Genomic DNA, 24,750 nt, shown 5'->3' on the forward strand with positions numbered 1-24,750 from the left:
AAGTGCTGCTTCTACCAAGTGCAGATACATGATGCCACTTCCCATAGGAATGCTTCTCGTTGCAATCTATATATCTCAGTAGGAGCAGCTGCACCCTATAGGAGTCACCTATACTGCACATGATTACTAATATTTGATTTCTCTATACCTGTGGCACCCAGCGGGGTATGCCTCCCAAGTATCTCAGATTCAGCAGGGCAGTCCCACTTTTCTGAGACATGGCACTTCGTACTCAAGAAGCCATTTTACTGGCCAGACTGGCAAAGCAATGGAAAGCTTCAAGTTAACTTATTTCTTGTGGCAGAAGGGGCATTAGTATAGAGAAGACAGAGTCATAACTATTGCTGGCCTTAGGGCAGGTGGCACATTGTGCTGAATTTTTTTGGCACCTTCCTATAACAAAACAAAACAATATATATTACACCGAGAGGCACTCTGCCTGTATTGTGCTTGTGCAGACAACAAGAGAGACGCATACCCATACCAGAACAGCTCGGGGAATAAACACTGTACCAGACCTAAACTGATAACATAAATACAGCCCCAGCCCCAAGCCCATTACATAAACCAACCTCAGTACAGTTACAATACCAGAACCAAGCTTATAACATAAATATAGCACCAGAACCAAGCTCAGTACAGAAACAAAGCACCAGAACCAAACTCATAATATAAACCAACCTTAGTACATAGATACAATAGCAGAACTAAGCTTATAATATAAATATAGCATCTGAACCAAGCTCAGTACATAAATACAACATAAGAGACAAGCTTATACCATATATACAGCATCAGAATGAAGCTCTTAACATAAATACAGCAGCAGAACTAAGCCAATTTATTAAGAGGGTACTAATGGGCTGACAGCGGTGCCTCAAATTAGCAGAGAAGAGTAGACAGAGCCAGGACTAGGAGGATTCATGTAGCTTCACAAAACACAGCAGTACAGAGTAAAAAAATGATCTGGCCATGTGGTCTCAAGAGGGATGATTGCCCTCAGCCTACACCCACCTGGTGTCCCCTCTACAAACCGGAGGTCAGCACTCCGTACAACAGCACGGGTCACATGTGGCTAAGGCCGGACATAGTCGTAACCAGACGTTCCTTCAGCCAAAGCAGCGAGTCTCTGCCTGAGTCCTGTATCTAAATACCCTAGCCACAGACAAGTGACTTGTCAGTGCTTCCCCCCCTGACATCAGCATCTGGGGAACATTCCTTGCCAGTGCCCTCATAGCTATACCCCAGGAAGAAGGTAAATGTTACATTGACTTGAGATGCAGTGGCTGGTGATGGCAGCACTCTACATGCAACTCTTTGGGCATGGATGTCAACCATGGGTGAGAATCAAGGTGTCAATGTGGTTTAAATAGGTTTTCCGACATTTAAAGAAAAGTACCCCAGGGTAGGGAATGGGGTAAAAAATAAAATAGGCATTACTCACCCTTCTGTGTTGCCTCTGGCCCAGCACCACCCACCTGCTCCTTGCTGATACAGAAAGTGATGAAACCATATTAATTGCTGGCCGCAGTGGTCATGTGCCTTTCATGCACACATGACCACTAAAGCCAGCGACTGTCTAGAGAGGTCACGTGAGCAATGAAGTGAAGTCATCACTTTTTTTGTATCCGCAGGAAATGGAATGGGTCAACAGCGCTGGATCGGATGGAACATGTCAAAGTATATAATGGCCCTTTTATATTATGCCGCATTCCCTACCCTGGGGCACTTTTTTTTTTTAGTAATGCTTAAAAACTTTTTAGCTGTTGAGGATCTTGAAGAAAAAAATGTGAACCGTCCTGATCTAAAGGTGCTTCGCTTTGTTTTTATGCCCCAAATAATATAATATTATAGTGCCCCTAGTGGCTATCTGGTGAACGAACGTAGCGCAAAGCAAAACTATTTGGTACAGTTGACATTTTCTACTGGGGTATATCAGTCACATCACACTTAAATTGTTCTATATAGAATAAATACAAGTGAAACAGCAGCGACGCGACAGACCCGCAACGAGGAGGCATTTATTATACAACACTATAGATGTTTGTGTTTCCTCCGTTGTCATTCAGACTAAAAAATGCAAAAAAAAAATCTTAATTCTCACACAAAAGGTACAAAAAGGTAACACCCTTTAATATAGAGTCTTTAGATACATCTGAAATTACAAGACCGATGAGTTCCCAAGTTCTAAATGAATAATCTATTCACAATGGCGTCCGCTGCGTCTCCGGAGTCCTGAAGCCCCCGACCACACATGGATGTCCGGAGTCTCCTGGTCCTTGGTGCCTTCCATTTAGATATTCCACCTCTCAGACTGACACTCCATGCTCTTGACCAGCCCCTCCCCTAAAATCTTAAAATCCTCTAACATGGCCTCCATATTGGGGATCATTAGCAAGCTGCTACTTTTTGTGTCTACGATCCTTCCGTTCAATTTGGTTGTCTGCAAAAAAAACCAAAAATGACAGATGTTAAGAAAAATAAGCCCAAAAATAAAAGTAAAACAAAATAAAAACTATTTCTCTTTGCTGAAAAAAAACTTCTATTGTTCTTTGTTATCAGCCATGGTGGGGTTCTGACTGTAGGATAGGTACATACAATCTACTGCTCTCTGTTATCAGCCATTCAGGATGCTGCGAACTGACTGTAGGGCTTTTTAACAGAATAATTAGGAGGAAGTGCAGAAACCTCCATGATCAATCTACTTTTGGTTACAGCTGCAATCACCGCCCTTCCTCCAATTATCCACCCCCACCTACTCCCCAATTACAAATTAGGTTTATTTTCCAAATTTATAAACTTTTCAACTGTTTGCAATAAAACAATCAAACAAGAATAATTTAACTAACACCACAAATAACATAACAAGTGGTTTCTCCAAATCCAAATACAAAATACCGCTTTTAACCCTTTAGTGACCGACCTATTTTGCGCCTTAATAACCATACTTTCATCGCTATAACTATAGGAGTCCTTTGTGTTTTGGAGGAAGAGTTATATCTATAAAATGGCACCACTTATGGGTACATATAATGTATAATTTAACTTGCATTCATTTTTTGGGGGGGAAGGGGGCAGATGGAAAAAAAAAAAACTCTGCCGGGGTTCACCGTACGGTATGAATTACATATTACCTCTATTTGTGTGGGTGAACATGGTCATGGTGATAACAAATTTAGCTTTTTATGTGTTACTATGTTTTCACAATAAAACCACATAAAGGGGGCATCCGAGTTGTAACATTTAGGGACAATCCCTTCGCCATGCAATAACATAGGAAATAGTGATAAACTCGCCTCTCCCCACTCTCGCCGTGTCCCAACGCCCGTACTCGGTTCCTTACTCCAGTGTGTGTTTATAGCTGCATTCCCGCCCAGTTTATGGGATGTCATAGGGGCTGCATCCAATAACAGAGCTCAGCAATCAATCACTGAGCGCTGTTATTAGCTGTATCGCCAAATTCCAAGACCCATGACATTTTTATCTTTTCACCAATGGAGCTTTATTTCCAGATGTTAATACTTAGTGGGGCTCCTTTGGCCCTAATGACATCCAATACACTCTATGGAATACTTTCTACTAACATCTGGTACACTTCAGCTTGCATTTCCTTCCATTCATCCTGCAAACCTCTTTTGAGTTCTCTCAAAGAACATGGACGCTGTTCATATTTCCTGACAATGATGTTCCACTTTGTCCCAGAGATGTTCAGTAGGGTTTAGGTCAGAACTCTGTGCAGCCGGTCCAATCGTGGAACATTCATATCCTCAAACCAATGTAAAACAGCGTTGGATTTGTGACAAGACACGTTGTCCTGTTGGAAGGATGGCCGACCATTCCCAAAGTATTGTCACATTGCCAGCACTACATTATTGTCTAGAATGTCAGGGTATACCTCATGTTCATGGTTCTTGTCACTACAACCAACGGACTGAAACCATGCCATGTAAAACATCCCCAGACCATAATGGAACCGCTGCAGTGCTTAACTGTTGACGCACCACACTCAGGCAAAAGGTGTTCCCCAGGTGTCCTGCACATCCATCTGGTCTGAAGATGGAGTAGTGTGATTTGTCAATCCAAAGAACGTTCTTCTATTGCTCAACTGTCCAATGACAATACTCCTGGCACCATTGTAGATGCTTCTTCTTTGAGAGCACTCGCCTGACATTTACAGGACAAATGGAGGGAAATACCAACTGAAGTGTATCAGATGTTAGTAGAAAGTATGGCACGGAGAGTATCTGATGTCATAAGTGGCCAAAGGAGACCCCGCTATTATTAACATCTGGAAATAAATACTACTCGTGATTCTTGCTCAGGTGTCCAATTCCCTCTAGTTGGATAGTGCATGCACATGTAGCATCTAAACTTCCCAAATGTTCACATTTCTGCTGAGCACATCAGACTTCTACTGTATGTATACACGCTCACTGTATATGTATTATTCTGCATGTGTGCCTTATTCAACCTGTATAATTGATGACATATGACAAATATGATCACGTCTGGCAGGTTATAATTAATGACTGTGCACAGCTCCCGAGGACATTCACAGAGCATCTAATGAGCCGTACGCAAAGCCTGCTCCACCCTGACTGCAATTATGCATTGCTAAACATACAGCTTGCAGAACATGGAGCACTCTCCTAAGACACCGGTCACAGTACATTGTATTACATGAGTACCTGGTACTGCAGCTTCCACCCTCTCTCACACCTGCAGGAGTACAAGAAGAGTCCGACTGCTGCCTATGTGATCCTGCATGTATGGCTGCCTACTCTTCATGCTCAGCAAAGAGGGGCCAACGGCAGCAGGAAAGATTTCAGGCATCCAATCTCCGCCATACGCCAATTTATAAAATGACCACCCCCTTTAATATAACGCAGGACCAGCCTGTACTGTAGTATGAAGCAAATGATCATTAATACTCACTTTAAAAGGCTGAGGCGTGAAGCTGGATGGATTCCAGATAACACCGATCACTTCTCCTCCGTGAGCATCATAGAAAAATAATGCAAACTCCCCATAAGACTCCTAAAAAGAGATAATACAGCTATGAGAAATCTGTGATAACACTGAGCGTGGACAACAAGGCGCAGCAGACCTTACATTAAATTAAACCTCTGAGCTATCTGTGTGTGTTTAAAGGGTTAACATAAAACACCATCCTGACTTCTTTAAATGGCCCCTAGTCCCATGCAGGAGTCCCAGGTTACACCGCTCTGATCTTGGAAGACACTGCGGCGGTCACGTGCTGTTCATTGTGCCCACGATGGCTCAGCCAATCACAGGCTTCAGAGGTCACATGCTATTCATGACAGCACCACTGCTGAATCCTACAATTGGCTGAGCAGTCACCCGCACGGCGAACGGCACATGGCTGCGGCAGCGTCTTCAAAGATCGGAGTGCCGGGAAACAGATCAGGGGGCTATTTAAGGCAGGGACAGTGGCTCTTTATTTATTTTACCTATTCCCTATCCATATAATTTTTTTTCCATTTCAGAAATCCTCCAAAAATGTAATTTTGAAATCTCTTAGCTATGTGCTGGGAAAGCTGGGTGACGACTAAAGCCTGGTTTAGACGCAATGATTATTGCTCAAAATTCGCTCAAAAGCCATCATTTGAGTGACAATCGTTGTGTTTAACTGCACTGACAACGTGCAGTTTTCGTTAAAGGCCCATTTACACCAGCCAATGATCGCTTAAAAAAAATAAAAAAAAATCACTAATTGGCGATCGTTTTAGTGATAATCGGCACGTCTAAACAAGCGCCCATCGCGCGTTTTTTGGGCACTGCAAGCTGATCATAACATTCAGTCTGACCCAAAAATCATCATTCACTCTTATCAGCAGTTCTCTATAGGGAGTGCTGATAGCATTGTTTCCCCATGAAGAACAAAGGGTTCTTTTAACTACATTCAGCTAAGGCTTCATTTGCCCACTTAATTAGTGCTTCAGTAGCTGAGTAGCTACTTAATAGTTTATGCAAAATGATCGCTCAAAGCTGTCACTCAAACTGTAGTTTGAGCGATCTTTGAGCGATCATCTGTTTGTGCAAATGAGCCTTGAGCCGTCACTCATCGTTGTCTTTCAGCATGCTGGAAGACAACGATCAGCCTGATCAGGGATTCACAGCAGGATACAGCTGATACTATTGTTTCAGCTGTATCCTGCTCCGTTAACATAGCCGGGGTATGAAGAACAGAGCAGTCCAGCTGTGTTCTTCATACTCCGCATAGAGCACACAGCTATATACCAGCTGAGTGCTCCGTGAAGATAGCCGGGGTATGAAGAACACAGCGCTCCAGCTGTGTTCTGCATACCCTGCTCGGAGTGCTCAGCTGTATAACAGCTGGGCGCTCCAAGAAGAGAACACCTGGATACAGAAGACAAGCAGCCCCGCTTGTCTTCTGCATACCCCGCTCGGAGCGCAAAGTGATCGCTCAAAACTGTCAATCAAACTTGCCTTTTAACCCCTTGAGTGGCGGGTTTCCTACCACCCTGTCGTGCCCACCAGGGCAGGTTTTTTAAAATGGTCTAATCATTGAATTTCAACTAATTTTGCAGTTGCGTCTCAAGAGCCATAACTTTTTCATTTTTCCATTGACATGGCCATATAAGGGCTTGTTTTTTGCGGGACAAGTTGTGATTTTTTAAACAGGAGGGAGGAAAAAAAAATGGGGAAAAAAGGAAAAAAGGGGCCATGTCATTAAGGGGTTAAATAATGTATTAACTTCCTTCTCTGGGTCATTACGACGCACGGATACCACATGTGTGATTGTATTTTTGATTTTTTACAAAGTAAAGGGAGACAAGTGTTTTTATAATTTTTTTTTTTTAATAATTTTTTAACTTTTTTTTTTTTTTTTTGTCCCTTTAGGGGACTTCCACAGGGACCCATCAGGACCCCTGATCACATTCCGGGGGTCCGATGGTGACAGCCCTTTACATGCTGCAGTGACAGCCCTTTACATGCTGCAGTCACATAGACTGCAGCATGTAAAGGGTTAACACAGCAGAGATCGGAGGTTTTCTCTGATCTCTGCTGTAAGAGCAGGTACCTAGCTGTCCTCTGATAGCCAAGCACCAAGCTCTCCCTGTCACAGAGACCATCGGCTTGCTTCTGACAAGCCGATGGTCTCTATGGCAACCTGTAAACAAAGCAGGAGATTGCCGACATGTCGGCAATATCTTCTGCTGGTTTTTCAAAGTCCTGCACTGCTCTGTGTGGGTCTGTGCAGGCAGAGCACACTGTCACAGCTTGTGGCATTGTGCTCTGCAGCTCCCATAGTGATACATAGCCCGGAAATCTTCCGGGCTATGTCACTATGAGCAGTGGAGCTCGTCCCGGAAAATTTCCGGGCGTGCCACTCAAGGGGTTAAATGCACACAACGATTATTGCTTAAAAGACATCTTTTGAGAGATAATCGTTGTGTTTAAACCAGGCTTAATAGAGGCTACCAGCTTGTACAAGACTTATCACCATAGAGCGTTTACTGTCGGATATTGTCTCTCTGTAGTCTGAAAAGCCGGTTACCTTCCTTTGTAGCAGCTGTAATGCAAATGATCTTGCCTGCATTTCTCTCTCCCAGAAACAGTGGCATAAAGATGATAAAAGGACTTGTATTTACTAACTTGTTAATCCTTTCACTTTCAGGGGTTTTAGAGCAAAGTACAAATTTTACACTTAACATACAAAAAAAACCCACAGAATTATACAACAGAAACATCTTAAACCCCCATGCACACATATTTTCTGTAAGAAGGCAGCTGGTAATATTTAGAAAATGCCACCCAGTACAGAACACTTATGTGCACCTTCATGCAATTTTGTACTGAAGCGTAACATTTTGTAAAAAAATATTAAAAATTTAGGTTTGTTGCTGAAAGTCCCAAATAGAGCCCAAGACGTACAACACCTCTTAGGAATAACAGTACAAGATGTTCATCATTTATACATGCCACTCATGCCAATGCCAACATGCACACATCACTAAATTATAAGCTAAAGAGACTAAAAAATCTCTTGTGCCAGTTGAAGCTTAAAATCCGACCTTTAGAGGCGGCGGACACCTTTGGGAGGGCAATATTTTTCACAGTATTTTGGGTTTACAATCATTTTTGATATAGGGTTTTGTTAAAAAAAAGGTGTGCACCATTTGTCTTCTGCAGCTTCTACATATCACTGTGTATGGATGCTGCAGTCTAAGGGCCCTTTTACATGTGATACTGAATGATAACAGTTCAGTGTAAACATGGCCAACTACTGAATGGTGAACGATAATTTGTTTGGTTGTTGTTGGTCATTCAGTTTATGCAGGTATAAACAGGTAGTCCATCTATGAATGACTGCCTGCTTACTCTGAATGGTGGCAGGTGGCAGAAGTGGGCTCTGGTGTGCCCATTCAGTGATTGATTATCACTGCTGTGTGAAAGCACAAGAACAGTGATTGTTGGAACAAATCACTTAAAAGGAGGTTGCCCGAGTTATGTAAAAGGCATCCTAATGGCGCCCCCTTGCTGTAAAATAAAGCAGCTGATACTCGCCTCTCCCCACTTGTCCCCTGTCGGCAGCTCTGGTTCTCCCTGCTGACATCATCATTACAGGCTACAGTCAGCCTGTGCTGTCTCCAAACAAGCTGCTGCAGCCAATGTTGCAGCGATGATCGCTGAGTGCCGACATTGGCTGCAGCAGCAGGTTTACAGGATGTCACAGGCTGACTGCAGCCTTTAAACAGACCTGGAGCCACCGGTGGGGTACAAGTGGGGAGAGACAAGTATTAGCTTGGGATAAGCATGGATCTATCCAAAGAGTTTAAGGGCAGACTAGATGGACCATGTGTTTTTTTTTTCTGCCATCAATTTTCTATGCATCTATGTTTAGTCCTGGTAAATATGAAGTGTAAAGCTAGGCATAAATGACATGAATCAACTCTGCAAAGCCTGAAATTGGCAGTGAAAAGGTTAACTTATACATATAACCGGTTGGATCCTTCATTTGCAGCAGAGAATCTAGCGGGCAGTAAACATCTCCTCACCCTGAGTTCACTCAAGTATAACTGGACAGGATCATAGTCAACAACAGGAAAGCGGGGGTCTTTATTCTTAATGTCCACCTCCAGAAGCCCTCGGATAAAGGACTTGATTGGTGGATCCACAGCTTCCCTGTGCCGGGGGATGTGTTTGCAGTCCAGGTGGATGAGAACGTCATAGAGGTCCAGGGGAGGCCGGAAAATCATCTGTGCAAGAGACAAAAAGAAAAGCCACTTACGGTCATAAATGCATCAAAAACCCAAATTACTCTACAGAGTGTCCTCATTTAAGGGTACATTCACATGTAGCGGATTTTGATGTGGATGAGCACTAAAATCTGCACCTTTTGATGCGGACATTGACACAGATCCGCAGCTAGTTTCACATTTTCATTTTAAGTGATTGAAATTGACTGCAGATCAATCAAAATCCACATCAAATGGTGAAGATTTTGACGTGGATTTTGGTGCCTATCTACTACTCTGCAAGGTTTTTTTTAGAACTCAAGTATGAATGAAGAAAAAAAATTTATATATATATATATATATATATATATATATATATATATATATATATATATATATATATATATATATATATATAAAGACGTTTTTGTGTGTAGTGTATATATTTAAAAAAAACAAAACTCTGAAATGTTGCAGCTTTTCCCCTGGCCATTGAGCCACAGGAGACTGATGCTGCCTTTTTTGTGGAGGTCACTTTTCAGCAGTCATCTCATTATCATCATAGACTGGTAGAGTTGGAAGGGACCTCCAGGGTCATCGGGTCCAACCCCCTGCTCAGTGCAGGATTCACTAAATCATCCCAGACAGATGTCTGTCCAGCCTTTGTTTGAACACTTCCATTGAAGGAGAACTCACCACCTCCCATGGCAACCTGTTCCACTCATTGATCACCCTCACTGTCAGAAAGTTTTTTCCAATATCTAATTTGTGTTTCCTCCCTTTTTAGTTTCATCCCATTGCTTGTAGTCTTTCCTTGTACAAATGAGAATAGGGCTGATCCCTCTGCACTGTGACAGCCCTTCAGATATTTGTAGGTCCCTATTAAGTCTCCTCTCAGCCTTCCTTTTTGCAAGCTAAACATTCCCAGATCCTTTACCCGTTCCTCATAGGACATGATTTGCAGACCGCTCACCATCTTGCTAACTCTTCTCTGAACTTGCTCCAGTTTGTCTCTGTCTTTTTTAAAGTGGGGTGCCCAGAACTGGATACAGTTTTCCAGATGAGGTCTGACTAAGGAGGAGTAGAGGGGCATAATTACCTCATGTGATCTAGACTCTATGCTTCTCTTAATACATCCCAGAATTGTTTGCCTTTTTGGCTGCTGCATCACATTGTTGACTCATGTTCAGTCTATGATCTATTAGTATACATAATTCTTTTACACATGTGCTGCTGCTTAACCCAATTCCTCCTATTCTGTACTCTTTTTCTCATCACAGGTAGGACTACAATAAAAGATGACACATCTATATAGATAATATAGGATCCACCATTCACAATAGGTGATGTTCATCTCCTCCCCCTCCCGGTAGAGGTGACAGAGCATGCCCACAACACTCTCCCAAAGAAGTCAATGAACATCTCCAGCCTACCTGTTGCTACTGTGCATGTGGTTGCTGTAAAGCATATCAAACATATGTGTTTACTCCCTTTAAGGCTGGGTTCACACTGGGCAGATTTGCCCCGGAAATTCCCTCCGGAATTTCGCCGCGGCCACTAATCCCAGGATTAGCCAGCCATGTGGACGAGGTTTCTCAGAAATCTCAACCACACGGGACTGCAGATCTGCTGCAACAAAGCCGGCCGCAGAATGTTCATTTTTTTTTCTTTCGCTGTGGCCACGCTTTCCTCTATGGAAGCGCCGGCCACAACGGAAAAGCGAGCGGCCAGGCTGCTTTAAAACCCGAGGCTAAGTGCCGCGGCTTCTGAAGCAGCAGATTTCTGCCCGGAATCCACCCAGTGTGAGCCCAGCCTAAAGGGAAAGTATAATCTTTAGTCCTTCCTACAGTGCTCTATACCCTCCTATGTTCCATCAGTTCCTCATAGATCAGAGCAATGTATCTTCTTAGTGAATTGATTGCACATTATAGCATTAATGATATATTTATGACAGTTACACTCACGTCTGTTTTTTCATCTACAGCCAGACAATATACAGTACATATCACACACGTGGGCATATCGCAGACACTGCAGCCTTCCACACGTCTCATTCATGTACACAGCCCTAGCTGCCCGCATTCTCTTACATACTGGTGGTGTATGCAGGAGCCTTGCTCAGTGTTAGCTTTTACCTACCTGATCAGGACACACACACACATATTAACATTCACCTTGCCGAATTGTGCAAGCTCTGCAATGACAAAACGATACTGTATTCTGAGCTCAGGCACAATCCAGTATAAACAGTGGGATCCGGGGGTTGTGCAATCCATGACTGCACTACAGGTGTGACGCTGGCAAGCCGGGCATTCACAATAAACATGGTGGGATTGGCACAGATTGCAGGGAAAAAGAATGGAGGCATAATGCTATCCTGGGCAAAGTTACTGTATGTGACCTTCAGGTAGCAATATCGATACAGAGGAGGAGCGATGCCACAAGGTGGAGGGCTGCACTGCACCAATCTGTAACCACCATGCTAGAATGCCAAAGACTGTCAATTCAGGGCAGGCTTATCATTCAAGGAATTTGTATAATATTGATCTCTCTAAATTTGCAAGAAGCTGAAGCCATTCCTTATGTAGTGGGCAGAGATGTCCACCATGGAGTATGTTGGAGCAGCTCAGTAGCCATGCCAGAATTCTACTGCACACGGATGAGGGGAAAGAACCCCAAAACAGCTGTCTGTGTATGGATTCTGGCTTGGTTTTTAGTTGCCAATCATTGTTATAAAATCTATATAAAAGGGTCGGACATTGATAATAGATGGCGCAGCAGGGGAATTGTTCATCTCCCTTATTTGCATATCGTTCAGTTCATGCACGCATAAAACTGAACGATGGATCGGCTCGTGTAAACAGGCAGTTGTTCATTTCTAAATGACTGCCCGTGTACTGTGAATGGGCAATGCCCGCTCTGCCTCCATCCTCTAGCAAGGACTGTTCCTGTGTATTAGCACAAAAATGATTATCGCTGGGACAACCTGTCCAGCATCTACACCCGACAGGTCTTCTCATGTAAAAGGGCCCTTACAGTTTGCCTGTAATTTTCTCAAAATTGTATTGTAATTGCAATGAACACCAGGCTACTGCAAAGAATAATGGGGATGTGCGACCATACTGCAGGGGTGAAAAATCCACTAAGGAGGGTGTTAGGCAGAGGACTCTAATATTTCTATGCAGATAGTCACTGTTGTCACATGTCCTTTATGGATATATATGACTGACCATGAAAGTTTGGGATTTTTAGAAAGAGTAACTGCAGTTTTAAAAAACTTTTGACATGTCAGAACAAGCTGTCAAGCTTTAATCAGTGGGGTCCGGGTGCTGAGACCCCTGTCAATTCCTGAAATAAAGGGTTGCAGAACTCACCTGAGTGTTGTACCCCTTCAGCTGTCATTGCTGCTGAAGATGGACGCACAGATGTCTATAGAAGTTTATGCATCTGTCTTTAGCTACCAAGCAGAGCCGAAAGCAAGCGAAGACAGCGGAAGTGGCACAATGTTGGAGTGAGCGCTGCTTCCCTTTATTTCTACGATCAGTGGGGGTCTCAGCACCCACACCCAACTGATCGAAACTTTTGACATATTCCTCTGTCATGTTAAAAGTTTTTACAAAATGCAGTTACTCTTTAAATCTTATACAGAGTTCCACATTCTGGTGTTTGGTGATTGCGGATGTACTCCAAAGCTGCATCAGTTCTCTGCAGAATGCAATGAAGGCAGAAGGAAAGGGTTAAAAAAAAAAGGAGACAGGATCCATTAACGAGAATTCAGAGTAAACAGAAACCTTCTCTACAAACAGGTTCTCCATGTAATAAAGTATCTCTCCGCAGATGTTACACCAACGGTTAAGGAATGTCACCGTCACCCCTGTACATTGTATCAAATGCAAAAAACAAGGTGGATCCAAAATCTGAAACCTTGTTTATCCTGCGCCCCAAGAGTAGCAGCTCTCCAAAAGCCAAGAAGTTGGTTGGAAATGCTACTGCAGATGTTAGAAATTCAAAATAGTAATTAAAATGACAGCGTGCCTCGGAGGAAGTAATAAGTGTATAACGTCTACTCCACCCTGCAATCCCTGGTAAGTAACCACGCGGAGAAAGAGAAGGATGGGTTAGGATAAGAAAGATATCAAGTTAAGGAAGCCTAGGAAGATGCAAGAAGTTAGTAAAAATGTACCACGAGACATCATCCCATCATTTTAGTGGTTGAGTCGATGCACCATATCTAGTGGAAAGGACCCGTACTTCATAGCCCTAGACCAGGGGTTGCACAACTGTTTGATAATATGGCCCCCTGGATCAGATTTTATTGCTTCAGAGGACCACAAGATAAGCAAGGGCTGTGAGAAAGTGTCAGAAGGTCAGGAAGAGTGTACTTTCTCCTTAAAGAGGTGTGAGGGGACTTATAAGGCTATGCAGGTTCCTCTGGGAAATTTATGCAAATATGAAGATGGAACGATGCCTCTACAGCCTTTAGTAGCCTCATGTAGTGCAGAGTGCAGCAGAAATGCAGTCATAAGCTCCCGCTCACGACCTGAAGGTTTCAAGTTCAATTCCCGCATGGTTCAGGTAGGCAACTCAAGGTTGACTCAGCCTCCCATCCTTCCAAGGTCGGTAAAATGAGTACCCAGCTTGCTGTGGGGGTAATAAATAAATTATCTGAAAGCACCGCGGAATAAGTTGGCGCTATACACATAAGATTTTGTTTTATTTACAGCGCCACCTATTGGAAAGCAGCATTCCTGTAAATGTCAGACCTTTTAACGGGCCTTGTAACAATAACTGGGACTACATGGCAAAGCCAGAATTTTCTTTAGTAGGAAAGGACAACCATGTACAGACAGACTGTTTGGGGTTTTTTGCTCCTTATCAGTGTGCAGTAGGTTGCGGTCTCGGCTGGGTGAGAGGCCTATATACATGGGTCAGGAAGGGTATGGTTTCTCCTTAGGGAGAGCAGCTAGTGAGGAGACTTATAAGGCAATGCATGTTCCTCTGCGAAATTCATGAAAATGGAAGAGGCGTTGGGTCACTTTTCCATTTGTACAAATTTCCCAGAGGAGCATACATTCACCATTTGTTAATCAATTATGGTAGTTTTTTTTTTAATAATGGGACTCTGTACATATTTTATTGTATATATATATTTCTACACGAATATACATTTTTCCATGTGAATATTTTTTTATGGGAATATTCCGTTATGTGAAATCAGTTCTACATAATATTATAGGGGAGGTTTGTATTACAATAGTAGTATTGGAATCTTACATAATGCCATATATGTGTATGATACTAGTACTGACATGTGTATCCCGTTTTGTTTTCACATAGTAAATCTTAACCATTGTTTTTTTTCATCTATTTTAATTATATTATATATTGAAATATTTTCTATATAACTAATACCCGCTTAGATATATCTTTTAAAATATAATTTATTTTATTGGTTGCTTCATATTTGCGTTCTATTAATGTCCTTGGGGGCAGGACTTCTGGCTATAGTCCTAGACTTGCATCACAGAACGAGGCGCAGTTTACTTCCGGCCCAGTGGCTCCCGTTTCCCTGTTTTCCCATGGGCTTGAGTTCTAGGTTGGTCCACTTCTGCCTGGATGACTTCGGGTTCTTGTGCTCTGTCACGATCGGACCCATGGGGATGGAGATTATAAGGTTTGCATTCCACATTGGAAGCGCATGCAACTTCCTCTTCCTGTATTACATCATCAGATGTGATTGCAGATGTTAGCGGGGCCTCCAATGGAGATCTCCTCCCAAGGGGACGCTGGATTTTGACGGGAAGTTTGGAATTTGTCTCCATTATTTATGTAAATTGGCACATGTATTACTCAATCTCTTGAGGAAGGGGGACCTTTACACCCCGAAACGCATTGGACTTTATGCATTCAATTAAAGCAAATCTCGCCATTCAGTATAACTGTAGTATACCTAATTTGGGACTACTGTGCATAACTGAATACGGGTTTAGGGTTCAGTTATTTATGATTTTACCACACTATGTGAGTACCTCACGTTAATTATGTACCCATATATACAAATACTGAGCTTCTTGTTTTGGGTATTCTAATGAGCGCTCCTCCGTTAGTTTTCTTTTCTCTTGGTTCCTTTAAGAAGTAGGGCTATAACACACAGTGCCCTGAAAGCCTCCGTGATGCTACATCCTTCAACTAAACTTCTCCATCACCTGCTCCTCCCATAGCATGGATGAAAGCTATAAAGCCCCTGTTCTTCATACTTTCATGGCTAATTAGAGCTAATGTAATTAGAACAAACAGAAGCTTCAGTACCAGCCGCACCGCATGGGATTATCCCATATGCACGAAAGCTTAAAGTGATGGGTGAGGTTCACCATATTCACCCTCGGGGTAAATCACTATACCTTTCCATCGATCAATCTCTTAGAGTCTTCTTTAAAAGGTTTCACTAGGCATTCTTTCTGTCTTAATTGATCTGGCCTTGCATCAAACCTTGTCACAGATTAAAATTCTCATCAAGGGCTAATTGTAAAATCCTGGCAGTCACTATTACACTGCCAGATGACTTTCGGTATCTGCTCTTTCAAACTGCAACTAAAGAAAAAATAAAGTCCAATCTACTGTAGTCTACTTAGATACCCCGTCAATGCTCTCTACTATGGCAGCAAAGTACATTTTTCATCATAATGTCATGCTATTCTTCTCTAGAGCTGCACCTACTCTCTGGAAGGCTCTTTATTTCTTACTGCCCCACTTTTCTCCTTGTTTCTCCTTAAGACATACTGAACTACATTCTCCTCTTCCTGCTACTTCAGCAAGAACAACTTACATGATCACTGGAAAGATTGAGGCTTCTGTATCTCCTACAGTGTAATTAATACAGTAATTAATGTTTTTTTCCAGTTTTTCCTCAGGATAGGTCATCGACTGGAGTCCGACACTTAGGAACTTGACTGATCAGCTGCTGGCTGCCAGCACAGCAATACAGAGGGATCAACGCTAAAGCTGCTACTCCATGCTGTGTAGTGGCCAGCACTTGTAACTGCAGGCACAGCCCTAACTGAAATAAACATTAGTCACAATCAGTTACAAGCACCCCCACTAGACAAGGGTCAGAATAGTGGCTGTCGCTCAGACCTCCGTGTATTGTGATGCTGACTGCAAGTGCCCAAGCTGCTGATTAGCCAGGGTCCCGAGTGGCGGACTCTAACCAATCAGCTATTGATGATCTATCCTGATGATAGGTCATCAGTAGTATTTTGGCTGGAAAACCCCTTCAAGGTAAACCCCAGTATATTACATAGTAACATAGTATATTAGGCTAAATGAAGGCAATGTCCATCTAGTTCAGACTGTTTCAACCCCCCCCCCCCCCCCCCACGTCCTTCCTGTTGGTCCAGAAAAGTAAAAAAAAAAAAACAACAAGCCAATTTAGCTCATATGGAGGAAAACAAAATCCTTCCGGACTCCATAATGGCAGCCAAAGTAATCCCTGGATCAACATCCGCACTCCTCACCTAGTGTCTATATCCTGTAATATCATAGCACTCTAAAATGACATCTAGTCCCCTCTTAAACTCCTCTATACATTATGCCATCACCACATCCTCAGACAGAGAGTTCCACAGTCTCACTGCTCTTACAGTAAAGAACCCCCTTCTATGTTGATGATAAAACTTGCTTTCTTCTAGACGTAGAGGATGCCCTCTCGTTACCGTTGCAGTCCTGGGTATAAACATATTCTAGTGTATAAGTGCTATTCCATGGCTTGACAAATCCTGCTTACCATGAAGCAACGGCAACAGCCCTGACGGCAGTCTTTTGCTCCCGAACCTTCATGGATTCAGTGGCTGGATATTTCCACCTTTTGCTGAATGCATGGAGCTGGATTCTGGCACTAACCACATCATCACTATCTGCAGAAGCAGTTACAGACCGTCCCTGCTGAGCAGAGAATGCACACATTTAAGGGGAACCGGTCATCAACTGTAAGCTCCATAAACTAAGTTATTGTGCTTATACTTTAGAGCAGTGTTCCCCAACTCCAGTCCTCAGGGACCGCCAACAGGTCATGTTTTCAGGATTTCCTCAGTGTTGCACAGCTGTCATTATTGTCGATGCTTCAGACATTGCACAGGTGTTCTTACTATAGGATATCCTGAAAACATGACCTGTTGGGGGTCCAGGAGGACTGGAGTTGGGGCCCCCTGCTTTAGAGGGTCACTCCAGTTAAATGTTCTATTCATTCATTATGTAGCTATCCTCCCACTATATATAAGTGGGCTAATGTTACTTTGGTCTATCTGAAACTCTTGGAGTCCTTCTCCTCAGATAGTCATGTGATCTCATTCTGACCAACTCAGATCTACTTGGGTCAATGTGTTCAGTTTCTAATCAGTCTCTCAGTTAGCATAACTTCTGTGTGATGCTATTACATGCACACTAGCACAGAAACTGCTTAGAGGGAGCGCAGATACTCCTATCACAGTTACTAAGGATGATCACACAGTTATAATAGAAGAGATCACAGCTCAACCTCCCGACTGTATACTTATTGCCTGTGGCTTATTTAGGCGGATGCAAAATGTAATGACTACAGCCTCTAATTACTCATGTAATGCTTTGCTGATGCATCATGGGTTTGATATGAAAGAGAAAGCAAATATCTCAACGTCGACTTCTCAACTCCATTCTTGGGGTTAGTAATTTTTTTGGACATTCCTGAAAAGAAAAAAAAAAAAGGAGTGTTCTGTGGTACACCTACGGCATATCATTGCTGGTTTCTAGATCTAGACTAGATTTGTCCAGGCTTGATTTATGTCGGTCACAGACGATAAGGCAGAAACTGATCCCCATTACTGCAAGCACATTACCAAAGGACGTATGTGACCACATGGGGAACGTACTAACTCCATGGCAACCCAAACTATGGAGTCTTGATGACCGATACTCGTACATATGCTACATCAGCTTATCAGCATATTGCTCATATATGTAATTGTTTTTTATATTCTTTTTTGGGCAAATGCAAACTTAAACTGTTACAAAGTTCAATATCCATTTTCTTCACATGTGACATTATTATAAATCCATCTACTGTGTACATTGTACTTATAACTGATCCTAAAATATTAGGCGTCCCCTGCATGCGAGTAACCAGAGCTAAGAAGTATATGTGATGTGAGATGTTACAGCGGCCAGAACACATCTGAATCTTCCTAATTGAGGTTGTGTAGCCACAGACCCCCCTGCTGGAGAAAACAAGGTATGGCAATGCAGCAACACAGATTAATCAGAAAATCGATTCTTTTTTTTTATCTCCAGTAGTATCTGTTAATTAGGTGCAGCAAATGGGAATTGGAACTTGCCTAATAGGACAGGGGGCACCAAGTCCGAGGGAGTAATTAATATACTCAACTGCCTTCTTGTTTCCTCAATGTTAACTGCAAAGCCACCACTCGGTCCACTGAGCGGACTTCTGTCTTCATTGCGTGCGCACATACTGGCCTCTCATTACAGTCAGGGTGTGCACACACATGAAATGAAGAAAGCAGCCGTCTCTATAGACCCAGCATTGGCTTCGAGGGACAGACAGTGAGGGAACAGGGAGACAGCGAGTATACAAATCACTTCCCCGGACTCTGCAGCCCGTACTCTTATTTTACAGGGTTGATAGGATCTTACAGGGTTACCTTTAGCTAAAACAATCTATCCCCTATCCACAAAATAGGAGATAACCTGCCGACTGGTTTGAGTGGTGAGACCCCTACTGATCCCGATACTCCAGGAGGACCAGGGCATACTGCAACAAAGGTAGTGATGGTCAGACATGCATAATGCTGTTCCACTCATTTCAATGGGATTGCCTGAGATAGTGGAGTGCTTGGACTCAGAGGGTCCAAAGCATCCTGCGATGAAGGCAGCAACGTTTGCATATGCATACTGCCCCACCATGCATTTCAATGGGCCTGTCGGAATTAGCAGAGTTCAAGCACTTGGCCATCTCCAGCAGCCCCACGGAAATGAAGAGAATGTGCCACTGCCTTCACTGTGAGACGCTCCAGGCCCCCAGTTGGTGGGATCGGTAGGCATCCCAGAGATCGGACCATCAACAATCAGCGAGTTATTTTCTATCCTATGTTTTCGTGGGACAACTCCTTAAAGGTTAGAGCTCCATGATAACATCTCCACAATTTATGCGTAACCTCAGTATTTTCTTAGTGAAGCAATGAAGTCGTGTGACCATGGTGGTTAATTGGTTGCTGCAATCACGTGAGATCACCACTATCCAGAGCTGTAAATGCAACCGCCAGCAGTAGAACTGTATGTATATACATTATTTTCTCCCAAATCCTTCTCATATTGAAGGTTCCTTTTCAAAGGACAATGGGCAAGCCATTACTATTACTTATAAAGTTAATTTAAAAGGGGTTTTCCAACTTCTAAGATTGATGATCTATCCCCGCTGATCAGCTGTTCCCCCAGACCAGTGTTCTAAAGATGAAATGCCGCCCAGGACTCCCTTGATAAACTGATTGCCAGGGCTGTCATTCTAATATATAGTAACATAGTATGTTAGGCTGAATGAAGACAATGTGCATCCAGTTCAGCTTGTTTCAAACCACCCCCCACCCCCCCCTCTTGTTGGTCCAGAGGAAGGCAAGAAAGAAAATAACAACAAGCCAATTTAGCTCATTTGGAGAAAAAAATTCCTTCCTGACTCCATAATGGCAGCCAGAGTAATCCCTGGATAAACGTTTCAGATCAACAATCCCGATCGTCACCTAGTGTCTATAACCTGTAATATCATAGCACTCTAGAAAGTCATCTAGTCCCCTCTTAAACTCCTCTATGGATTCTGCCATCACCACGTCCTCAGACAGAGAGTTCCAAAGTCTCACTGCTCTTACAGTAAAGAACCCTCTTCTGTGTTGGTGATGAAACCGGGTTTCTTCATGACGTAGCGGATGCCCTCGTTACTGTCGCAGTCCTAGGTATAAACAGATCATGGGAAAGATCCATGTATTGTCCCCTAATGTATATTTGAAGACGCTTTGTTGCTGGAAGCAGGTAGCTTTGTACATGGCACAGTGGCCTGGTATGGTACTGCAGACTGATTCCCATTCACTGCAGTACCACACCAAACCATTGCATAATGTACGAAGCCGCCTGCGTCCAGCAACAAACAGTCTTCAAACATTACAATGACGGCCCTGGCGATCAGTTTATCAATGGGGGTCCTGGGCGATAGTTCACCGCTGATCAGCTACTCATGACCTATCCTGCTCATAGGTCCTCAATCTTAGAAGTGGGACAACCACTTTAATCCACTGCTGGACATGGAGAAATCCTATTGTCCAGAAGTTGCACTCACCTTAATATCGCTGCTCTCAGATGGCTGCATCAGCTGCTTCTCCAGGGTGATCAGAGACTCTGAGGCGAGGATGATGAGACGCTGCAAGATCTGCAAAAGATGTACACGGCTTATATACACAGCGCCAAACAATACACAAGGACTGTGTTATACTGCAACTTGCATGTCCTGTAATACAACGATGGCTCATCTACGTCCAACAGTATAAAGATCCCGCATTTAAAAGGGTGTTGCGGAGACTGGCCTTTTTTTGAGTTTTCATCCATCCACTGGATAGATGAAAACTCATAGATTGTGGGGGTCCGACTGCTGGGACCCCCACTGATTCTGAGAACAGAGATCCCATTTCCCCATTGAATGAAGCGGTGGTTGCACGGGCGCACTGTTGCTCCATGGACTATCAAGAGAGCCAAGTACAAAGCGCTTGTCCGTTTCCATCAGCCCCACTAAAATAAATGGAGCGGAGGCCATACATAAGCAGATCCATTCAATCTGATGTCACTGCGGTTGGGAGAAGTCACCTGGAAGTGAGGTGGAATATAGAAATGGGACCCCTTTTCTTGGGATTAGTGGGAGTCCCAGCGGTCGTTCCCCCATCAATCTATCAGTTTTCACCTAGCCAGTAAATGGGTGAAAACTTGAAAAAAAATGTCCAGTCTTCAGAATAGCCCTTTAAGGCAACGCAACATATTAATCCGCTAAGACTGTGAACCTCAATTACGTAAGCTTTATGGCCAGCAATGGGGTGCAGCTGTCGTGTTGAGATGTCCTGTCCTCAGGATAGGTGAAAAATGTTTGGTCTGACTGCTGGAGTTCCCAGAAATCACAACACCCCCCCCCCCCCCTCCCAAGTTTTCTGGGGAGTAGCAGTGCGCATATGTGACCACAACTATATGGTGTACGGCCACTCAATTCTCCCAGGAAACTTGAGGGGGCACAGCTCCTGGTGGTCCGAGCAATCAAACATTCTGTGGATAGGTAGTAAATATTTTTGGTAGCACAACCCCTTTAAACACTGTCAATGCTCAGTGTAGTTCTGACTTTCCTTCCCTGACGTGACAATGTGGGTTAACAGTGATGAAGTGTAGAACAAAAAAAACAAAACACAAAATCTTTATATTTTTATAGTGCCAACTTATTCCGCAGCGCTTTCAGGTAATTTGTTTAATTACCTCTCACCAAGCTTGGTACTCATTTTACCGACCTTGGAAGGATGGAAGGCTGACTCAACCTAGAGCCGGCTACCTGAACCATACGGTGATTGAACTCGCAACCTTCAGGTCATGAGTGAGAGCTTAGGACTGCATTTCAGTTGCCTTAGCACTCTGCACCACACGGGACTCATAGAAGTTCGGTCATGCGCAGCAAATAGAGGTGGTAAAAGTTGTGCAACGCTCTACTTAACTTTGCTATTCAATTCTTCCCCATTTTCTAGTTCTCTGCTAGCAGTCATTAACCAATAAATAAAAAATAAATAAATCTTGTTATTTGTACAGCGCCAACTTTTTCAGCAACGCTTTGAGGTAATTTTATTTATTACCTCAAACCAAGCTGGGTACTTGTTTTCATTCACAAAAAGTTTTTATTGGGACAGAGAGCAAGATACATAATGCATTCCAAGCTGTTTTACATTAATAGTACATAAGCGTCTTACAATGCACTGACTTTCACACTCCTCCGACTCTCGACTATGGAGCCTATTACTAGCAAATCTTAGCCCAATTTTACACTGAAAAGAAAAATTCTAACCAGCCACAAGGTAAGGAACCAAGTGGGAACAGGGGGACAGACAGAAAAAAAAAAAAACAAAAGACAGTATTCATTAGAGCATAGATTGAGCGATATCGTTGTGTCTAAACGGGCGGCCATTGTGCACTGTTCATGCGCTATTCGTTAATCGCTGATTTCTAGCAAGCTAAAAGTCAGTGATGAGCCTTATCAGCGCCGCGCGCTGCGTTCTCAGCCAGATACTAGATGATAGCATTCTTTCAGCTGGTATCCCGCACGGAGCTCTGGGCGATAGCTCTGAGAACAAAGCAGTTCCTGCCATTCGCGGTGCTATCAGCTCAGAGGGCTACAGCTGAAATCTCCGAGAACAAAGCAGTTGTTTACATATAGAAAGCAGCTGCTGTTCTCAGAGCTGTCAGCGGTATCCCGCTCCGCCTTCATTTAACTCTTCAGTAGCTAATTAGCTACTTAAAAGTTTATGCAAAGATAATTGCTCAAAACTGTCACTCAAATTGTCGTTTGAGCGATTTTTGAGAGATCATCTTTCAGTGTAAATGGGCCTTAAGAAGCCAGTGACGTCGACGCATAAAGGGGTTTTCCAGGACAGCACTATTGATGATGTGTCCTTGGGTTAGGTCATCAATAGTTAGTTAATCATCAGGGGGTCCATCGTTCAGGATCCCTGCCAATCAGCTGATTGAAGCAACACAGGCACTGCTGTCACTTCAGTCTATACCAGGTACAGCGCCGTGGGTTGTATAGTGATAGTGCCTGGTATTACAGCTCAAACTCAGCTTGAAAGTGACTGAGCTGTTCTCAGGCCATGTGACCAATGATCATGATGTCACACGTTTCACAAGAGGCCGCAGAACTCACCTGGGACCCGCGGTCTCGAGATGCACATTGTCTCACTTCAGCCTAACATATTATGCTGATTGGCGGGGATCCCAAGCGATGGATCTCCACTGATCAATTAACTACTAATGACCTATCCTGAAGATAAAGTCAAGCTCTAGCGGTGACGTCAGCACTTGTGCAGTCATTCCGCCGGGTGTCATCCCGTGTGAATGGGGCATTAGCTGATAAGAATTGTGGTGAAACATAGCACCATCCCATACTGTAATGCAGCGAAACTTCGTCACTGATGACAGCCTCTGTTATATCACAGTACTCCTTCATTGTCTAGACATATGCCTATATCAGACTATGCATCTGTGTAGATTGGATTAGGGTTCAGTCATACCACTCAACGACCAGCCCAGACACGATGGGCTATACAGGAAGGGTTGGTATGCCTGGCAGCAATCTCCCCTGTACAAGCCTGCTATCCTCACAATAACTATTACATGCTTAATTAATGTAAATTTTCTACACTCAGCCAGAATCGTTCACACCTTTGAGAAAATAGTGTCACCGTGCCAAGATTGGTTGCTGCCCCTGGCTTAGTTCTTCATTTCAAAGCCTCTTAAATTCAGAGCTCACATTAGTTCACAACCATGCCATGTTGGCAGAGATTGCAGGGACCAGGATCTGGCATGCCCGGGTGTCATCTTACATCAATAACATCTGGAAATTTGAGTCACGAGCGCCTCACCATATGACCAAGACACGTGAGAATAGATGGAAAATCCCCTCCATGGCAAGAATACATGCCAGACGTTATCAGACTGGCATATCTGTAGATCTGATAAGAATAACACCCACGGGGGAGGTTATGCCAAGGTGACTAACAGGTCACACCTGCCTGCTGACTAAGATCCCTTTTGCACAAGACGACTGTCATCCCCGCGATAATCATTCCTGTGCTTTTCCATGGGAGCGCTCATCGCTCAGCAAATGGTGACGGAGCACACTGGAGCTCATTACGGCTGTGCACCTCCATTCGCAGTAAGCAGGGAGTTTTTCGCAGATGGACTGCCCGCTTAGACAGTTTTTAGGTTTGCAAAAAATGAACGACGAAGTATAAGCGAACAAATTATTGTTCGGCGTTCAGTCGCTGCAAGCATTTACACTGAACGAGTCGGCTGCGTCACAGGCTGACATTATTTTTGACATTTAATTCATCGGTTAAATCTAGGTATTGAGTAACTTTACTGATCATGAAAGGATTGTGCCAAGATGGCACCATTCATATGCCTTCTACAACATAGAACTTAGAGCTGCCCAGTAATAGCGGCTACTGTTCTGGAGGACCTTGTGGCATCCTGTTATTACAGGACGGCCATTTATATGTCTTGCAATACTATGGCTTGATGCTGACTGCAAGGGGTGCCATGGGCAGGACCAGGGGTGATCAGCTCTTTGCCCTGGGGCCCATTTTTAGGGAGGGGTTGTGCATGTATTTAATCAGGAGTTACATCACTTATACTATTGTCAGATAAGGAGTTGAACTCCACTGTTTCTGCTGGCTTCCTGTTAGCTCTCAGG

General features: G+C 43.5%; 1 protein-coding gene across 2 annotated transcripts in view; it reads right to left on the bottom strand.

Annotated features, from left to right (window-relative positions):
• Positions 1–1,992: 1,992 nt before the first annotated feature.
• Positions 1,993–24,750, bottom strand: part of NOL6 (nucleolar protein 6) — a 58,147-nt gene continuing 35,389 nt past the window's right edge. For both annotated transcript variants that reach the window (XM_066602646.1, XM_066602645.1), the window contains exons 24-27: positions 20,596–20,685; positions 9,045–9,245; positions 4,936–5,037; positions 1,993–2,443 (exon numbers count right to left, since the gene is read on the bottom strand). In XM_066602646.1, coding sequence (XP_066458743.1) covers positions 2,294–2,443; positions 4,936–5,037; positions 9,045–9,245; positions 20,596–20,685 — 543 coding nt within the window. In that variant the 3' untranslated portion in view covers positions 1,993–2,293. The remainder of the gene's footprint in view (positions 2,444–4,935; positions 5,038–9,044; positions 9,246–20,595; positions 20,686–24,750) is intronic.

Source organism: Eleutherodactylus coqui, chromosome 5, assembly GCF_035609145.1.
Source record: "Eleutherodactylus coqui strain aEleCoq1 chromosome 5, aEleCoq1.hap1, whole genome shotgun sequence".
Classification (NCBI taxonomy): domain Eukaryota; kingdom Metazoa; phylum Chordata; class Amphibia; order Anura; family Eleutherodactylidae; genus Eleutherodactylus; species Eleutherodactylus coqui.